This window comes from Neofelis nebulosa, chromosome 1 (genome assembly GCF_028018385.1).
Source record: "Neofelis nebulosa isolate mNeoNeb1 chromosome 1, mNeoNeb1.pri, whole genome shotgun sequence".
Lineage (NCBI taxonomy): Eukaryota > Metazoa > Chordata > Mammalia > Carnivora > Felidae > Neofelis > Neofelis nebulosa.
This window is the reverse complement of record NC_080782.1, coordinates 134,413,216-134,432,067: the sequence shown is the minus strand read 5'-3', so window position 1 is coordinate 134,432,067 and position 18,852 is coordinate 134,413,216. Positions and strand designations below refer to the sequence as shown.

Genomic DNA, 18,852 nt, shown 5'->3' with positions numbered 1-18,852 from the left:
ATTTTTACTGGGCTACAGCAGGATATTTCCTTAGAGCAGACTAATTTCCTTCAGGCACTGAGCCATGGTAATTTGTGAAATAGCTTTTCTTTCTCTCTTTTTTTTTTCCATAGAAGCTAAAGATACACATCCAGAAGATTATAAAACTAGCATTTTATTTTGTTTATTTTGGTCTGCATTATTGCTTTTCCACTTCCATCATGAAACAACATTTATTTGGGAAGTAAAATGAAGAGAGAAGGAGGCATATTTCAGTTTGTATATTTTTTTCCCAAAGGCAAAGTTCAAAATGTTCGTCTGATCCTTTAAATCCAGGGTAGAATAGATTTTCCTATCAGTAACACACAGCTAATTTTACGTCTCTGAGAAAGAGGTTTTGGAGGCTCTCAATTTTTCCAGGGATCTCCAGCAGACACTGAACTTCAGGAATCATGTATATTACTTTACCATTCTTTCTTAGTCATATTTTTTAAAAAAGGGTTTAAATATACAATGGTACTGAGGAAACAATATTGGTTCCCACCATTTGGGAAATTTTTCCTGAGTCCACTAAAATGCAATTTCCTGACCATTGAGTTATGCTAAAAAAATCAAGTCCTCCGGGTCTCAAATGTCCATGTCTGTAATTTGGGTGGGACTGAGGCTAGGGAAATAAAACAGGCTGGCACGAAGTCAGGAATTAATGGATAATCTTGAACTCCCACTTCCATGTTCCCTCTTCATGATGATGGATTTGGGTGCATTTAATTGTTTGTTAACACTTCCATCAGACTAGGCAAATACATGTACTTGTAGGTCTTTTTTTTTTTTTTTTTAAGAATGAAAAGAGCTCATTTATGGGAAACTTACAAGTCATAATTGAAATGCTATATTAGAACTCTTTCGCAATTATTTTTTTAAGATCTCAAATCACATGATTTACTGGATTTTTTACAACTAATTTGTGCTATCCTTGCCTTCTTTAACAAAGACCTTAAGTGCCAGATGCTTTGTTTATTTTGTAGGATACTCATAAAAAGCTTCCCACAAAAGATCATTATCTCTACTGTAGAGATGAAGGCATTAATTTGTTCAAAATAACACAGTTTGCACACAGTGCAGCTGCAGTATAGGCCCTAACATTTGGGTCCCAAATCTTGGGCTATGTGGCCACTCACTAGACTCTGTTCTTTCTGCACCTTTATTTTTCCAAGTTGGACTTAAAACTTAGATCACCATTTCTCTCTAGCATGTTCTCTTGCTATTGGAATAAAAATTTTAAAACATAAATCTGTTGAAAAAAACAAAGTTAAAATGTGATCTAAGGGGTGCCTGGGTGGCTCAGTCGGTTAAGTGTCTGACTTTGGCTCAGGTCATGATCCCACGGTCTGTGGGTTTGAGCCCCGCGTCGGGCTCTGTGCTGACAGCTCAGAGCCTGGAGCCTGTTTCAGATTCTGTGTCTCCCTCTCTCTCTGATCCTCCCCCGTTCATGCTCTGTCTCTCTTTGTTTCAAAAATAAATAAATTTAAAAAAAATTTTTTTTAAATGTGATCTAAATATTCTTAATTTTGATTCACCACGCTAGTCACATGCTAAAGGTTATTTTGTTGTCGTTGGATGATTTTCTTTTGGAATATGTATTTTTTTTTCACAGACCTCATGGTCATAAAAATGATGTTACCCACTGTGCTTCAAATAAAGAACTCTTTCTCCTCCAGGCTTTCACAGAAAACTATGTGTGCCACTTTCCATGTAAACCATCTTCTTTAGGTTGAAATTAGGGAGTGATGTCACTTCAGGAACTGCCTAGGAAATACCACTGTCAGCTAAGACTGTCAAGGTAGTGTCCAAGATATTCAATGCATGTGTTTTTATAGCGAAAATCATTTGTGGGAAGAAACTGAAAGAGTTTAGGCTGGCAACTTGTGATAAATATACGAGAAAGTGATAGGTGCTAATTTTGCCTCAAATGTCAGCTCTGGACTGCTGTTTGGCTGCTCACCTAGATGCCTATATCGCTCTTTCCCACTGATCACACTTTCTTGGATGTGCTGTTTTCCACACATGAGACACACAGGGGCTTTCTAAAAGTCAAACCTGGAAATGCCAATGCAGTTCTGGCACCTGGTCACTATGCCCTTCCCAAATGGTTTATAAAAGCATAAATGCTTCAGGTTTCTATTTTAGACTTAAACTCTTCAAATATCTGCTCCAAATTTCTAAGCTACTCAACGCTCTGCCTCCCAAGATGGAAACACCCTGAAAACCAGAATCCTTAATGAGAATAACATTTACTACCAATTCATCTGATGACAAGTAACTGTCTATTTTAACGGGAAAAGAGAGACACCAACTGTGATGAATGTCACTTTTGCTAAGCACACACAGGAAAGCGTGACGAATGCAGATAGGCTTTGATTCTCAAAAAAAAAAAAAAAAAAAAGATTAAAAGGCACTGTGCAAAGTGTCTGAAAATCAGATTATGAGGACCTGTTTGGGAAGCAAAACTTACAATGAGGAGTTGAAGACAATTTAGTTGTAGGCACCGAGGCATCACTAGGACATAACCAAAAATAAGTTTCCATTACTGTCCCTGTGTTTAAAAAAAAATCCTAATTTTGCTCCTAGTGGTGAGAGTGTGGGGAGCTGGGAGTGGGAAGGCTGGGGACTAAAGTAAGGAAGATGAGTTTTAACAATCTTTGCCAGTTTCCTGGCACTGCTCAGAAGCAACCCTGTTCTCAAGGAGGAGTTAGGCGGTTACAGTCTCCATCTCTTTTCTTGATGAGTCTTAAAAATAAGACTGAATACAGAAAGCTGCAGCCAGGAGAGTGCTGTGTTCAAGCGTTGGTAATGCTTTGTACGTGTTCTGGGGAAATGTAGATAAATGTTAATATTTACGAAACAAAAACAAATACAAAAGATACGGAAATGTTTGCAGTAGCTTTGTTTCTCCTGTATGATTTTTTAATCTATGTAAGGAGCCCAAAACCACATGGAAGAGACCTAAAGATCAATCTAGAAGAATGAGTTAGCCCTATGAGCCAGGGGAGGACCACTGGATCACTCAACAGGTGCTTCGCAGCCAATGTGGATGAAGTGCTGGGTAAGACACAGAGCTGGGAAGAGATGGAGGTCACCCTAATTTGCAGAGTATTAGGCTCTATGTTTCCCAATCCATATTTCACCGAGCAACAGCAAGCCAGAACAAGGCTCCAGTATGCCACCACTGCTGTGACCTAAGCTGCTTACACATATATCAATCGTAATACAAATGTAAATAAGTCACCTTTCAAAAATAACTGGATCAAAAAAGAGGATAAATATCCCTCTGAAAAATCGAAGTGACCCTGAATCCATGGTGTAGCTCTGTCCATGCTGAGCAAACCAGGGGAAACACGAGGCTCTACGTTGAAGGAGATGCCCAGGAGAGCAGTGTAGAGAGCATACAGAGTATATGTGTCTGCAAGTATGCGGGCCAATATCCACAACGGAAAGAACTAGGGAATGATGCCCTCCAGTGCGTAAGCAGATAAACACCCTAAGGCATATCCACATAATAGGATATAACGGGTTATTCACCTTAAAGATGAACTAGAAAAGCATGTAACAATATACATGAATTGTATCATTATAATATTAAGATCCTGGGTGGCTCAGCTGGTTAGGCATACAGCTCTTGATTTGCACTCAGGTCATGATCTCACCGTTCGTGGGTTCAAGCCCCCCATCCAGCTCCCTGCTGCCAGTGTGGAGCCTGCTTGGGATTCTGTCTCCCTCTCTCTCTCAAAATAAATAAATATTTTTAAAAACCTTAATATTAAGTGAAAAGAGCAAGTTTCACACAGTACTAAACTTTTTTTGATAATGTTTAAAAACCTGAAATAGGGGATCCTGGGTGGCTCAATTAAGCATCCAACTTCGGCTTCTGTCATGATCTCGTGGTTCATGAGTTTGAGCCCCACATTGGGTTCTGTGCTGACAGCTCAGAGCCTGGAGCCTGTTTCAGATTCTGTGTTTCCCTCTCTCTCTGCCCCTCCCTTGCTTGTGCGCTCTCTCTCTCTCTCAAAAATGAATACATTAAAGAAATTTTAAAAACCTGAAATAATAGTAATAATACTAAATGGAGTATCTATAGGTGTAATAAAAGTATCTAAAAAGAAAAAAAATGTGGAATCCTGGATTCAAGGTGATGGTTATGTTGTGGGAGCGGGGGAGGGGGGATAGTACCATGGATACATGCAGTTAATTGTCCCGGTCTCAGAACCTTTTGTTTTTGGTGGTTTTTTTGGGTGCATATTAAATAACTGAAGATATTTAACCAAATAAAAACAGGCTATTAATAGAATAATGAGATTATGTCATGAAACAAATACTATGATTAGTATAATTGTGTGCACCTGAGAAAAGGACAACACACACACACACATACACAAATATGTGTCTGTATATGTGTGTATATATTTGAGAGACAGACAGAAACACAGGCAAATACAGAGACAGACACAGAGAAAAATCTCTGAAATAAACAAATGCAAACACCATAGAACAGAGGAAAATTTGTCTGTTTTATACTTTGAAAGTCCTAACCCACATAATTGCAAAGGAGCAGCCTGTGTTTTGATACCTAATTTCAATGAGCCATGAAGTGAAGTTCTAATTTCACTGAGCCATGTAGCTCATTTGCAATTTGATGACCCGAATTTTCCCGGATTTTTATTTAAGGTGATTTAAGAACATGTCCTTTCTTCACAATAGACTATCCTATACACTCTTTTAAATAATGCTTTTATTTTGGCCAAAAGCAAATTTTAATCAGCCTCACTGTGATTATCACTTCTGACGTACCTCTGTCTTGAGATTTTACTTGTATTTCCAGCCACTAAACATATTTCAATGACATTTTTTTTTTCCTGAACAGCAATTAATGAGAGAACTGTTAAAGCCAAATATATTTCATTCAGGGCTCCTAAAGATTTACTGATTTGCAAAAGTAATAGTTTTCAGATCAAGTGTAATTCTGCTCAAATCCTAGACTTTTCTTTCTCATCAGTAAGTATCAGAAATGCATACATCATCTGCGTGGCAGTGTGTAATGTACGTGGACATATTTAGTGCTCCAGGGAACAGAGGCTGCAATGCCCCGTGACAACACTCTAGCAGGTCTGTGTGCACTGTTCCAGCCCACCAGGAAGGAGACCAGAGTTTTGTTACAGGAATGTGTTGAAAGCTTAACAAGGAAGATAACAAATAAATGAGGCTTCTTGTCACCTTCATCTCTGTTATTTTTTTTGAATAAGTGATACATTTACATGGTTAAAGTAAAAAACTTACGCCAGAGCACCCAATGAGAAGTCTCTTGACCATCCCTTGCTCCCCCAAAATGTTTTCACCCTCAAAATATTGAATGATGCCAATTTTCTAATATCCTTCCATGATCATTCTGTGTATAAATAGGCAAACACAAGCACACACAAATATACTCTTTTCAATGAAAATGTTTTGCAACTGTCATTTGCCATGCAACGATATGTCTTAATCACACTTTTATATCAATATGTAAAGTGTCCACAATGTTTTTTTTTTAAGGATGAATATCTTCCACTGTGTACATGCTTCAGAATTTAATCGGTTTACGATCATGTGTATGTTACTACATTTTGCTATTACAAAAAAGACAGAAGGGATAATCTTGTAAGTCCATCATTTCTTGACTAGTATAAATAGTCAAAATCCTTGACTGAAGATAAATTCTTAGAATTAAGATTTATGGGTTAGGGGCACCTGGGTGGCTCAGTCGGTTAAGTGTCTGACTTTGGCTCAGGTCATGATCTTGTGGTTCAGGAGTTTGAGCCCTGAGTTGGGCTCGGAGCTTGCATCACAGACTCTGTGTCTCCTCTCTCTGCCCCTCCCCTGCTTGTGCTCTGTCTCTCAAAAATAAATTAAAACTTTTTTTTAACTTAAAAAAATAAAATTTATAGGTTAAATGTTAAATACATTTGTAATTTTGACAGATAATTCTAAATTGCTCTCTACAGAGGTCATACCAACTTTATACTCTTGTCAGGAATTTGTGAGAGTATCTGTTTCCCAAAACCTTAATTAATAGTTTTACATTAGAGGGGCATCTGGGTGGCTCAGTCAGTTAGTGTCAGACTTCAGCTCAGATCATGATCTCAGAGCTGGTGCATTCGAGCCCAGCGTCGGGCTCTGTGCTGACAGTTCAGAGCCTGGAGTTTGCTTCAGATTCTGTGTCTCCCTCTCTCTCTGCTTCTTCCCTGCTCATGCTCTGTCTCTCTCTGTCTCTCTCAAAAATAAATAAATAAATAAATAAATAAATAAATAAATAAATAAACAAACAAACAAACAAACATTAAAAAAATAGTTTTACATTAGAATTTTCATTCTATCCAAGTTTATAGGTACACATGGTATCTCATAGTTTTATTTTGCACTTTCTTATTCTAAGTAAGGACAAGCATGTTTCTGGGTATTTAACAGTCACTGGTATTGCCCTTGTCAATAGTCAGTTCATATCCTTGAACAATTTTATTAGATACTTTTCTTAATGATTTGTAGAACTTATGTATTAGAAAAATTTGTCTTTGTGTTACAAGTTGCAAATGTTTTTCTGTGTTTATCATTTGCCTTTTATTCTTGCTTGTAGCACTTATTTTTTCTATTATTGCCATGCAATTTATATTTTCTGTAGCTGACATTACTGACCTATACCACATGGTTTTTAGGTGAAATAACCTACTATATAATGCTTTCTCAGATCTAAAACAATATAAAAATTCTCATGATTGTTTTTAACCCCACTGTTTATTCTGCTGATAGTTGTATCTTTGGTTCTTTTAAGATGAATCTTCAATTCTGAAGTCATGGTGACTAGGGTATTTTACCACAGCGGTACACAGTAAATTTTCATTTTAATGAACAGAATACAGAGCAAAAACCCATGGACTAAATAGCTAATACAGCACCCATGAGAGGCAGTAAAACACCCATTAGAGAGAAGTTAAGTTTTTCAAGAATCAGCCTTTGGGAGGCTCCCCAGAGGCTCCATGGAAACCAGCCACACGTGAGCACTTAAACTGGCCAATCCTGGTAGAGGGCTGAGACGGTGGATGAGGGCTGGAGCCAGGAAACCGTCAGGCCATGCATCTGCAGTCTCAAGTCTGAGGCCCCGAACCCTGATGCACAAAGGGAAGGTTCACCACTCATGAAAGCTGAGGACAAGAAACAGACTTGAAGCTCAAGGTTCCATATTTTTTCAGCCTTGATTGTATCAAAAGAGAGAGATGATGCTACTTCTGACCACCCAAACTCCACAGGAGGGCCAAGATCACTAAAGTGGGTCTAATTCTGGCCTTGCTGGACTGCACGCACTACCACATGATGCAACGAACAAAGAAGAGAACCACAATGCTGTTGCTGTTGCTGATTCTATGAGATTCACCCTGTAAATGCGATCTGTGGGCCGAAGTATGTGCTGCCTGGTCATTCCCCCTTGTTCATTCAACCCCTCTAGCTGACTGAAAACTTGAGTAAATCTAGCAGGGTAGAATCCTGGTTCTGCAGTTTCTAAACCACATAACTTCCACAAAGTTATTTAACTTCTCTGGGCTTCAGTTTCCTCATCTGTACAGTGGGTTAATGATAGCAACTAACCTCACACCACTGTATTGATAATTTAACAAGAAAACCCACTTAAAGTGGCTTAAGTGTTATCTGTAACATACTAAGTGCTCCATAAATACTAACTTTAATTAACATATTAATTATACATGTACATATACTCTGCTGGCAATCAGACAAGAAAAATATTTAAAATACAAGGTAAAAAAGTACTGTGATAGAGGAATAACTTATTTGTTATGGTGCATAAAGTAGGTTTGGTTTAACAACCTGGCTTTTTTATTTAAGGGAAGGAGAATTTATGTTTTAACTATAGTGTTGTAAGTTTTTTAAGGATTTTTGTTTACTTTTTTTTTTAATGTTTATTCATTTTTGAGACAGGGAGAGACAAACTGTGAGCAGGGGAGGGGCAGAGAGAGAGGGAGACACAGAACCCGAAGCAGGCTCCAGGCTCTGAGCTGTCATCACAGAGCCCGACGAAGGGCTCGAACCCACAAACTGTGAGTTCATGACAGGAGCCAAAGTCAGACACTCAACTGACTGAGCCACCCAAGCACCCCAAGGATTTTGTTAAAGTTTATGTATTTTTGAGAAAGAGAGACAGAGACAGAGAGAGAGAGAAGAGGGGAGAGGCAGAGAGAGAGAGGGAAAGAGAAAATCGTAAGCAAATTCCGCACTTTTAATGCACAGCCCGAAACTGGGGCTTAAACTCATAAACGGTGAGATCGTGACCTGAGCCGAAATCAAGAGTTGGATGTTTAACCAACTGAACCACACAGGCTCCCCAGAAAGGATTTAAAATTTTTTTTAACATTTTATTTATTTTTGAGACAGGGAGAGACAGAGCATAAACAGGGGAGGGTCAGAGAGAGAGGGAGACACAGAATCTGAAACAGGCTCCAGGCTCTGAGCCGTCAGCAAAGAGCCCAACGTGGGGCTCGAACTCACAGACCGCGAGATTGTGACCTGAGCCAAAGTCAGACGCTTAACCGACTGAGCCACCCAGGCACCCCTCCAAAAAGGATTTTAAAAGGATAGCTTTGTGGTTTCTAAATTGATGACTTAAAAAGTTTTATGTGCTTCCAGTGTTTACAACCCCCCTATTTAAATATCAATTTTAATATGTAGTTTCCCTGTTGGAAAACAGTCAATGAATCTATTAATTATTTATTTTCAAGTTAACACATTTTTGGTAATGTGAGTAAAAGAAAGCACTTTTTAGTTCGGGACAGAAGATTACTTTCCATGGTTTATCAAAGCAGAGTTGGAACTGCAACTAAGGATACTGTGCCAATGAGTTTCATGAGCATAAATAAATATATTTGTTGTCACAAATCTCAAACAGTGAAGTGCTGTGGTAATGGAACAAAGCTGAAGACTCTTCAGAATAAATTGCAAACAACTATTTGACATATAAAGAGCCATTGAAGGGAAGCTTTCCAATACAATGATGCTATTTTCCTGCCTTCCATTTAAGCCAGGAAAGAGTAAGTAGCTCAAAGAATGTTAAAGAAGGTATAGTCTGGAAGGCGGGGATCATGCAAGGACATCTGGCATCTACCTGCGCTTTCTCCAAGTGGACTGAAATTCAGAGTAACGTATTTCATTATAAAAAAGAAAACTACTGGGCCCTTCTAACATACGCTTCCATGTTATAGTGATGTGTGCGACTTCTCTTCTCCATTTAAATTTAATGGTTATTTGGATGAATGAATCTCTGAATAAAGTAAGCGAAAAAACCTTCCCTTTGGATGTGAAGAAACAGTTTATTCCAACAACAGATCATTTTCCCCGCTGTACAACCGAACTGGGAAAAGATTTTGGAGCCAAGTGGCCCAGGAGAAATACAACTTGACTTCAGTAGACCTGAGGGGCTAAACTGAATCTGGGACCTTAAGTGAGTGAAGAGGGGAAATAATGGATTCTCCCTTAGACAGACAGACAAGACAGGCATGCGCGTGCGTGCGCGCACACACACACACACACACACACACACACACACACACACAGAAATGAATACTCCTTTCTGCTTTGGGCTCAGATTGTCAAGTACGAGAATCCACCCAGCCAATGATATAAGACGAAAAAGAAGCCTCAAGACAGATACTGAGTCGTGCATTTCAGACACTGACTCAGGAGATGAAGGCCAGCCCACCATTTTTTTTTTCCAGTTTGGTATAAACTATGTATGTCCAAACTTAAATATTCAGCAGGACAAGCCTTTCAGGATATGATTTTAGTTAAGAAGACATCCCAATGAACAAGCAGAAGACAGTTCTTTCTTTTAAATAGACAGGGAAGGCCCCTGACCTTAGAAGTAATACCTGCATATGATCAAGAGGGACAATGACACAAAGGTCTAAAAATGCCAAATTGCACTTCACATGTATGCTCTTTGTCTCCGAATGGCAACCAGAGCAAAATAAGATTATTAAGAAAATGAAAAAAAAAGTCATATGAAGGCGGAATTCCCATAATAAGGAACACTGGCCTCTTTCCAAACACAATTTTAACTCTGGCCCCATATTTTACCTTCTTGGGCATTCAACCCAAGTCAAGGAAATTAACTGATTATACACCCTACTCCCAATTACTCAATACACTCAATACATATTTTTTTTAGGAGCCTCTGCAATACAGCAGCAGAAGTTCCAGGCTCTGGGATACAGCAATACACAAGACAGAGTTTTTTTCCCTCAAGGATCTTACCCAATGGTCAACAAAAAGATACACACCAAAAAACAAAACAGAACAGTAACACAATTTTTTAAAGTTAATAAGCTCACTTTGCTGTTAATGCAGCCACCATTTCCCCAAATCACTCAGATTCAAAATGTTGGTTACCTTTCTTATTTCTTCTCTCTCTCTCTCTCTTTTTTTTGAGAGAGAGAGAGAGAGAGAGAGAGAGAGAGAGAGAGAAAGGGAGTGAGAGAGAATCCCAGGACAGCTCCGCACTATCAGCACAGACCCTCATAAGGGACTGGAACTCACAAACCATGAGATCATGACTTTAGCTGAAGTTGGATCCTTAACCAACAGAGCCACCCAGGTGCCCCTTTCTTATTTCTGAACAGACCCAGTAACTTACAGATTGAAAAAAATATTTCTTTAGAGAATTTCATTGCTGTATGAATAGAAATCGAGTATGTGCTAAAGAGAAATAGAAAGGGTATCATTTTCATGTAAATCTTCCAACACTACTATGTTTTATGCTCACATTGTAATCCACATAGAAAACTAAAATATCTTACCTTTGACAGTGGGTCAAAAGTAATTGCTATGGTTACATTTTTATTTAGGGCAATTACTAACTTTACATTCATGTCAACATTTTACACTGACACTGTATAAACTGTACATAAACTGACAGTAATTCAAAGCTGTTGCTGAGTGTAGCAATAGTTTACTGTCTTTCCAGATACATTATGCTACCAATTACATTAAATAGTTTTATGTAAGGAAATACCACTTGATATTTTACATAAAATAACACTATTACTTAAGGAAAATTGATAATAGTTACTTTTAAGACATATCCAAATAAATAGGACTTATACACAAAGTAAAGGCTTCATAAAACCTTTAGTTTTCACATTCTAATCACCACTTCTTCCAATTCTGCTATTCCCCACCAATCCCAAATATTAAATCACATAATTCTTTCTGGGCAATGCCTAAGTGGATTTGGCTGTCTGGGCAGGAAGTAAGAAAGGAGAGGACTGGACTCAGGCTCTGGGTGGTGCCTACATTACATCAACAGCCCCCTTTCCTAAAGAACATAGACAAGTGCTAATAAAGAGTTGCACTGTCTCTCTCCAAACTCTGCCTTGGCTCTATATGTTGTTTTGATGAAATGTGATGTAGAAAAGGCTCACTCTATTTTCAACTAAGAAGAAATACATTGTATGATGATTAATGGGAAAATGTCACAACCACTTTCATCAGTCAGTGGCTATGCCTTCTCACCTACAATCAAACCCTGTCTTTGCTCCTAAGTCCACGACCCTTGCATCTTGTTTGGATAGTATTTCAGAAGTAAAAAGTGAAGCAGAATGACAAAAGTCATAGAATAACCCCAAAAGAAGCCAGGAAGGAAATACAAGAAGTAGCGGGGACACAGCAATATAACCCAGACATTATGCAGGTCCCCAACTCGCTAGTCCAATTCCTATGCTCACTTAGATAATTTCCCCATCTTCCAAGTATTTTTCTTAACCTTTCCAAACAGGCAGACTTTGGTTATCAATATTGTATTGAAGCAACATAAACTACATAGACATTCTTCTTCCTCAGAGTTTCAGAGAGAATTTATTGTTTTTTTTTAAATAATTAACCACATTTTACCACTTTGTCTTTTGGGGGAGCATGAAATTAAGTCATAATGATATAAAATATATAAATTGTAAAGATTAACTTAAAGCAGAACTAGAAAGGCAACAGGGCAAATATAAAACATAGAATGATATATTTCCCCTGAGTTCATGAAATTATGATTTCTGGTGTGGAAATCACAGCATGGATACCCAGGCCTCTGGTTCGGTTTGCCTCTACCTCTTGTCCAATAAAACAGTTGGTATTCCTGTTTGTCTTCTATAATTAAACTTTAGATTTTACCTTTTTCCCATTTTTTTCCCTACAAAGAAGGATAAGACTTTTTATAACTAAGCAACAAAAAAAAAAAAAAAAACAAAAAAAAAACCCAAATACTGCTTTTTGGAAAGGGAAAGATTAGAAGACTTAATTATGTACACTAGAAGCTGAGTTGAGTTTAGTTACTGAAGGTAAATGGGTCTAAATAAACTTGTGACAATTTCTTCGCGGGAAGCAACTATAATATATATTTGCTACTTTTAGTGGTACATAACTCGAAAAATACTTCCACGTAAGATCATAGCAGGCATACGGAATAAAGTTTCAATTTACTGAATTTCCCATGTAACTTCAGATTCACATTTATCTACCTCAGGTAAGCCAGAGTGCCAAAAACCAATTTCTGGAAGCAATTTTTTCTAAACTTTCAGTAGACAAGAAGGCTTATGTCACAAAAAATTACAATAAACATAATATTTGTCTTCAGAAAACTATCTTAGTGGAAATAAATCGATGTAAGTAGTAATTCTAAAGATAAGCATTATATTTCAATACTACTAGACATATACATTATTCTAAGTATCCATGTTAGGAAAGCTAGATACCTTTAGAAGCTTCCTGAATTTTCTAATAGTGATAAAACTTTTGATCACATGTAAATTTAACAAGTGATTTTAGTCTATTTGAGGAATGCTTATGGAGTGCACATTTCAAAATTACATTCAATTCACATTGAATATAATAATCACATTACACAAAATTATTAATTTTTGAGATCTTTATTTGAGTAAGCTATTCTTTCACAGAATACCTGTCGTGGTATTTCCAAATTCTGAGTCAATTAAATGTCCTTTTTTTTTTTTTTTAATTTGGCAGCCACCAAGAAACAATATTCAATAAAAAATCCAAATACTTTATAACATAGGACAGAGTGCCACCTTCTAATGCATCATTTAACACAGGACATTGTACTTCACTCAGAATTTTAATCTTTGATACAATTTTGTAAGTAAAATGGAAAACGACCTTATTAAGGAAAAATATAAAAGGCTGGATTATTCCCATTTCCACTGCAACAAAGAAACTGAGATAACATACCCCTTGTAAAATGCTCATTGGCTCTTTCCAAATCAAGCCCATTAAATACACAAACCAAGGGGGTGCCTGGGTGTTTCGGTGGGTTAAGTGTCGGACTCTTGGTTTCAGCTCAGGTCATGATATCCAGGTTTAGTGAGTTCGAGCCCCCCACATCAGGCTCTGCACCAGCAGCATGGGTGGGTAGCATGGAGCCTGCTTGGGATTCTGTCTTTCCTTCTCTCTCTGCCCCTCCCCGACTAGTGCTGTCTCTGTCTCCCTCAAAATAAATAAATAGACTTAAAATATATATATAAAAACCATGACAAAACTATTCTAACATCTATGCCTTTATTTTCATATTAAAAAATTGTAATTCTGATTAAATTCTTCCAAAATTCAAAATGAAGTTATGACTTTACTGGATTCAGAGTCATCAGTAAGACAGACATGTCCCCCAAAGTAAAGACACTCACCTTCACATTTCTGGGTAGTTTCACTCTGCTTGTGGCCAGCAGGGCATTTGCATTCAAAAGAGCCCACTGTATTGATGCAGTTTCCTCCCTGGCATATGCCAGGAATAGCCTGGCATTCATCAACATCTGCGGGAAGAAAGGACTGTGACCATAGATACCACTAATTTTCAGAATATTTATATATATTTCTTTAATGTACAGAAAAAGTTGAGCTGCTCTCAAGAGAATGGTGTAAAGGGAACTGGGCCCCTTTTGTAAGCATATATTTTAACTTATATAAATCATGTACATTATAAATCTCATTTTCGTTCTTGATAGTTTCTTCTGGAATTTTATTTTGAAAATCCATCCTTGTTGTTATGCGGACAACCAAACTCTTGCTTAGATTTGCTGCAGAACACTTTTGGATGTGTTCCCTCTCCTGGTGATGGGTACACAGTATACCTCCGGCTTCTCACCACCTCAGCACATGATACAATGAAAGTCCCTACCATGTCTCTTTACGGAGTTGAGTACAGACTGTGAAGACTTAAAAACACTCTTCATCCCTTTGCTGTCAACTCAGGGCAGAATTACTAAATCAAAGTATATATACATCCAACATGAATATAGTGCTCAACAGTCAGAACGCCTTCATACCACCAACAATCTGTACACCGATGAGTAGTTCCCACACCCCTGTTGTCCATGAGGACACTTGAGTTTTCTCTTCCCTGCTAACACATGATATAAATATCCAATATCCTAACTTTCTTTGGTCTAATAATTATAAAGGGATATTAATTTTAGTTTTCACTTCTTTAATTGTTCATTTCTATGCATGTTAGCTTTTAGATTTCTTCATATGGAAGTTACCTGTTCCTATCCCTTAAACACTGTTACAGTGAGTTTGTCACATTCTTACTTTTTCTTGTTTTTATTTAAATTCCCATTAGTTAACATACAGTGTAATATCAGTTTCAGGTGTAGAATTACATCATCACACAGTGCTCATCAAGTGTCCTCCTTAATTGCCATCACCTATTTAACTCATCTCCTCCCCCCCCATGCCCCCTTCCCTCCAGTAATCCTGTTTGTTCTCTATAGTTAAGAGTCTGTTTCTTGGTTTGTCTCTCTTTTTTCCCCTTCTATGTTCATTTATTTTCTTTCTTAAATTCCACATAAGAGTGAAACCATATGGTATTTGTCTTTCTCTGACTTATTTCACTTAGCATAATGCTCTCTACCTCCATCCACATTGTTGAAAATGGCAATATTTCATTCTTTTTGATGGATGAGTAATACTCCAGTGTGTGTGTATGTGTGTGTGTGTGTGTGTGTAGGCCACATCTTTATCCACTCATCAGTCTGATGGCATTTGGGCTCTTTCCATAATTTGTTGATGATGCTGCTGTAAGCATTGTGGTACATGTATTCCTTTAAGTTAGTAGTGTCATACCTATTATAAATTTAAAACCTTTTCTGCTTTATCGTCAAGCAATTATCTTCCTCATCTTTCAAGCAATTAGTTTCATCCATTTAGGAACCAAAATTCTTAATATTGACAAATGAAATTCAAGAAACTGTAATAAAGACTTTCAGACAAAAGAAGTCTGAAATGTTAAAAGAAATGTTAAAAGAAGTTCTTCAGGAAACATGAAAATGACATGGAAATTATGGTCTACACAAAAAACAAAAAGCACTGAAAATACTAAACATGTTGATAAATTTAAAAGACATTTTTTATTTTTTTAATAGACTTAAAGATAATCGGTTGGTGAAAATAACAACAGCAAAATAATAATAATGCATTTTGAAGGTTATAAAATACATAGAATTAAATAGTATAACCACAATAGCATGAAAGATTGAAGGCAGAAAGAGAAGACTACGGTCATAAAATTATTACACTGTAAGTGAAGTGGCATATTAATATTTGAATATAGGCTATAATAAGTTGTATATGTAGAGACAAACACTAAATGTTACAATTTTAAATAAAACTAACATTTTATAATTTAAAAAAAATACAGCTAATAATCCCATTAACGAGATAAAAATTAAATACTAAACTAGACTCTAATTGAGGCAAAGATGAATAAAGAATAGGTGGGACAAAAAAGACAAAAAGATAGTAAGATAATAGCTTTAAAATCAGTAAAACTGATAATTATCTGAAATTTAAATGGTATTAGCAATTTAATTAAAGGCTGAGGCATTCATATTTGATTTATAAGAAGATGTAATTTTACACTGCTTATAAGAAACCCACTTTTACAGGGCGCCTGGGTGGCGCAGTCGGTTAAGCGTCCGACTTCAGCCAGGTCACGATCTCGCGGTCCGTGAGTTCGAGCCCCGCGTCAGGCTCTGGGCTGATGGCTCGGAGCCTGGAGCCTGTTTCCGATTCTGTGTCTCCCTCTCTCTGCCCCTCCCCCGTTCATGCTCTGTCTCTCTCTGTCCCAAAAATAAATAAAAAATTAAAAAAAAAAAAAAAAAAGAAACCCACTTTTACAGAGACAGCTTAAAAAGTAAATGGCTGAAAAGATGTATCATATACTCAATCAAAAGAATGCTGAAGTGGCTAAGTTACTATTATGTAAAGTATTCAACAGAACAAGAATTGTTACCAGGGATACAGATGGATATTTCATAATGACAAAGAGGTCAACTCATTAAGAGGACACAATAATGCACACTGTATTAGTGTGAGCCTGGATGGCTCAGTTGGTTAGAGTCCAACTTGTGATTTTGGCTCAGGTCAGGGTCTCATGGTTCATGAGTTCGAGCCCCACGTGGGCCTCTAGGATTCTCTCTACCTCCCTCTCTGCCCCTTCTCCCCCCAAAAAAAATAAATAAAACATTTAAAAAATAATTCACATTACATATATACACTGCTTATAAAATGTTAAGCACCCAGAACAAAAAGTGACAGAACTGAAAAAAGAAACAGACAAACCCCCAATTACAACTGGAATTGCATTCCGTAGTAACTAACTGAATTGCTGAAAATCAGCAAGGATGCCTAAGACTGAATTATACTTTCAACCAACTTGTCCTAGTTCATGTTTGTAGAGCACCCCACCCAACGTTAGCAGAATATGTTATTTTTACACACTGAATATTTACCAAGACATACTATATTCTGAGGCCATGTAAAAAAGACCCATTAAATATAAAAAAAATTAAAATCATACATAGTATTTCTCTAAACATAACAGGGTTAAACTAGAAGTTAATAATATAAAGCAGCTGGAATACCTCAACCATCTGAAATTTAAACAAAATATTCTGAAATAATCCATGGTTCAAAGAAGAAATCATATGAAAATTTAGAATACAGCATATCAAAATTTGTGGGATGCAGCCAAAAGCGGTGCTAAGAGATAAATATGTAGCATTAAAATGCTTGTTTTACCAAAAGAACAAAGTCCTTAAAATTGGTTACCTGAGTTTTTACATTAAGACGTTTGAAAAAGGAAGAGCAAATTAAACCTAAAGTAGACAGAAGCAAGAAAATAATGATAAAACAGAACAACGGTTGAACAACAGAGATAATCAGTAACTCCAAAACCTGGCTCTCCAGAAATACAAATTAAACTGATAGGTCTGTCAAGACAGAACAAGAAAAAGGTATGGGGATATGAATGATCAGTATTAAAGAATAAAAGTGGGCACATCAATACAGATTCTACAGAGATTAAAAGGGTCAAAGGAAATAGTATGAATAACTGTGTAGCAATAATTTAACAATTTAGATAAAGTGTACAAATTTCTTGAAAGAGAGCCACCAAGGCTCACTCAAGAACAAATCATCTGAACAGACCTACATCTACTAAAGTTAATTTAATTCATACTTTAAAGTCTTTGTCCAAAGAAAACTTCAGGCTGAGGTGGCCCTGCTGTTGAATCCTTTCAAATACTTAAGGGAGAAACAATACCAGCTGTACAAAAATTCTTACAAAAAAGAGAAGAGGGGACAATGGCAGACCCATTTTGTTGGACTAGCATAGCCCTGACCCCAAAGCAGACAAATACGTTACAAGAAAGAAAACAACAGAATAATGTATTTTTGGAATAGGCACACAAAAATTGTTAGCAAGGCAATTTTAGTCATATATAAAAAAAAAAAATTAATACATCATGACCAAGTGAGGTGAATGCCAGGAATTTAAGGTTGCTTCAACATTCAAAAAAATCAATCAATATAATTTATTATATTAACATGTTGACTAAGAAAGAGAAAACACATGATCATATCAAATGTGAAAAAAGTAAGGGACAAAATTCAACACTAATTTTTTTTTTTTTATAGAGAGAGTGCAAGTGGGGAAGAAGGACAGAGGGAGAAAGGGAGACAGAGAAAATCTTAAGCAGGCTTCACAGGGATCATACATGACCTGAGTCATAATCAAGAGCCAGATGCTCAAACGACTAAGCCACCCAGGTGCCCCTTTAAAATCTCAGTAAACCAGGAGAATCTAGAGAAGGAACCAAGATGGTGGAACCACATAAAATCTCAGTAAGCCAAGGAAATACAAGGGAACTTCCTCAACTTGATAAAAGAGTCCATAGCAAAAAAAAAAAAAAAAAAAAAAAAAAAAAAATACAGCTAACACACTAGAAAGCATTGAGAAAACTCTTGATTTGGAGTTTTTTAATCTGTCATTTACATCCATGTAAATTTCCCTTAATTTCTCTCTCTGTGAAAGGTAATAATTTCTAATTCAGCACAGGGTTATGAGAAAGAAAATATATTAAATATATTAAAAATATATAAAATTGTATATAAAAACGTAAGCTTATACAAATTTACGCTACCTATTAAAATCTATAGGATAACATATTTATTAATATATATTTAATTAAAAAATACTATAAGTTCATTGTAATAACCTTAAAGTGACAGAAAAATAGAAAGTTAAAGAGATACCACTGATACAAGTCAGCAGTCTGTTCTTTGAGACTTTTATTCACAAACATAGAGCATCAGTCTGTTCATATAACAAGAATAAGGTCACACTTCTTCTGAATCTTGCTTTACTTTCATTAAAAATATTTTGTGGATACAACTGTAAGTCAGTATACATTGATTCACCCTATTAGTTTTTGCTAAGTC

General features: G+C 36.7%; 1 protein-coding gene across 1 annotated transcript in view; it reads right to left on the bottom strand.

Moving 5' to 3' along the window:
* Window positions 1-18,852, bottom strand: part of FBN2 (fibrillin 2) — a 257,001-nt gene that overhangs the window by 159,146 nt on the left and 79,003 nt on the right. Inside the window, exon 7 of the mRNA XM_058737181.1 lies at window positions 13,758-13,883. Coding sequence (XP_058593164.1) covers window positions 13,758-13,883 — 126 coding nt within the window. The remainder of the gene's footprint in view (window positions 1-13,757; window positions 13,884-18,852) is intronic.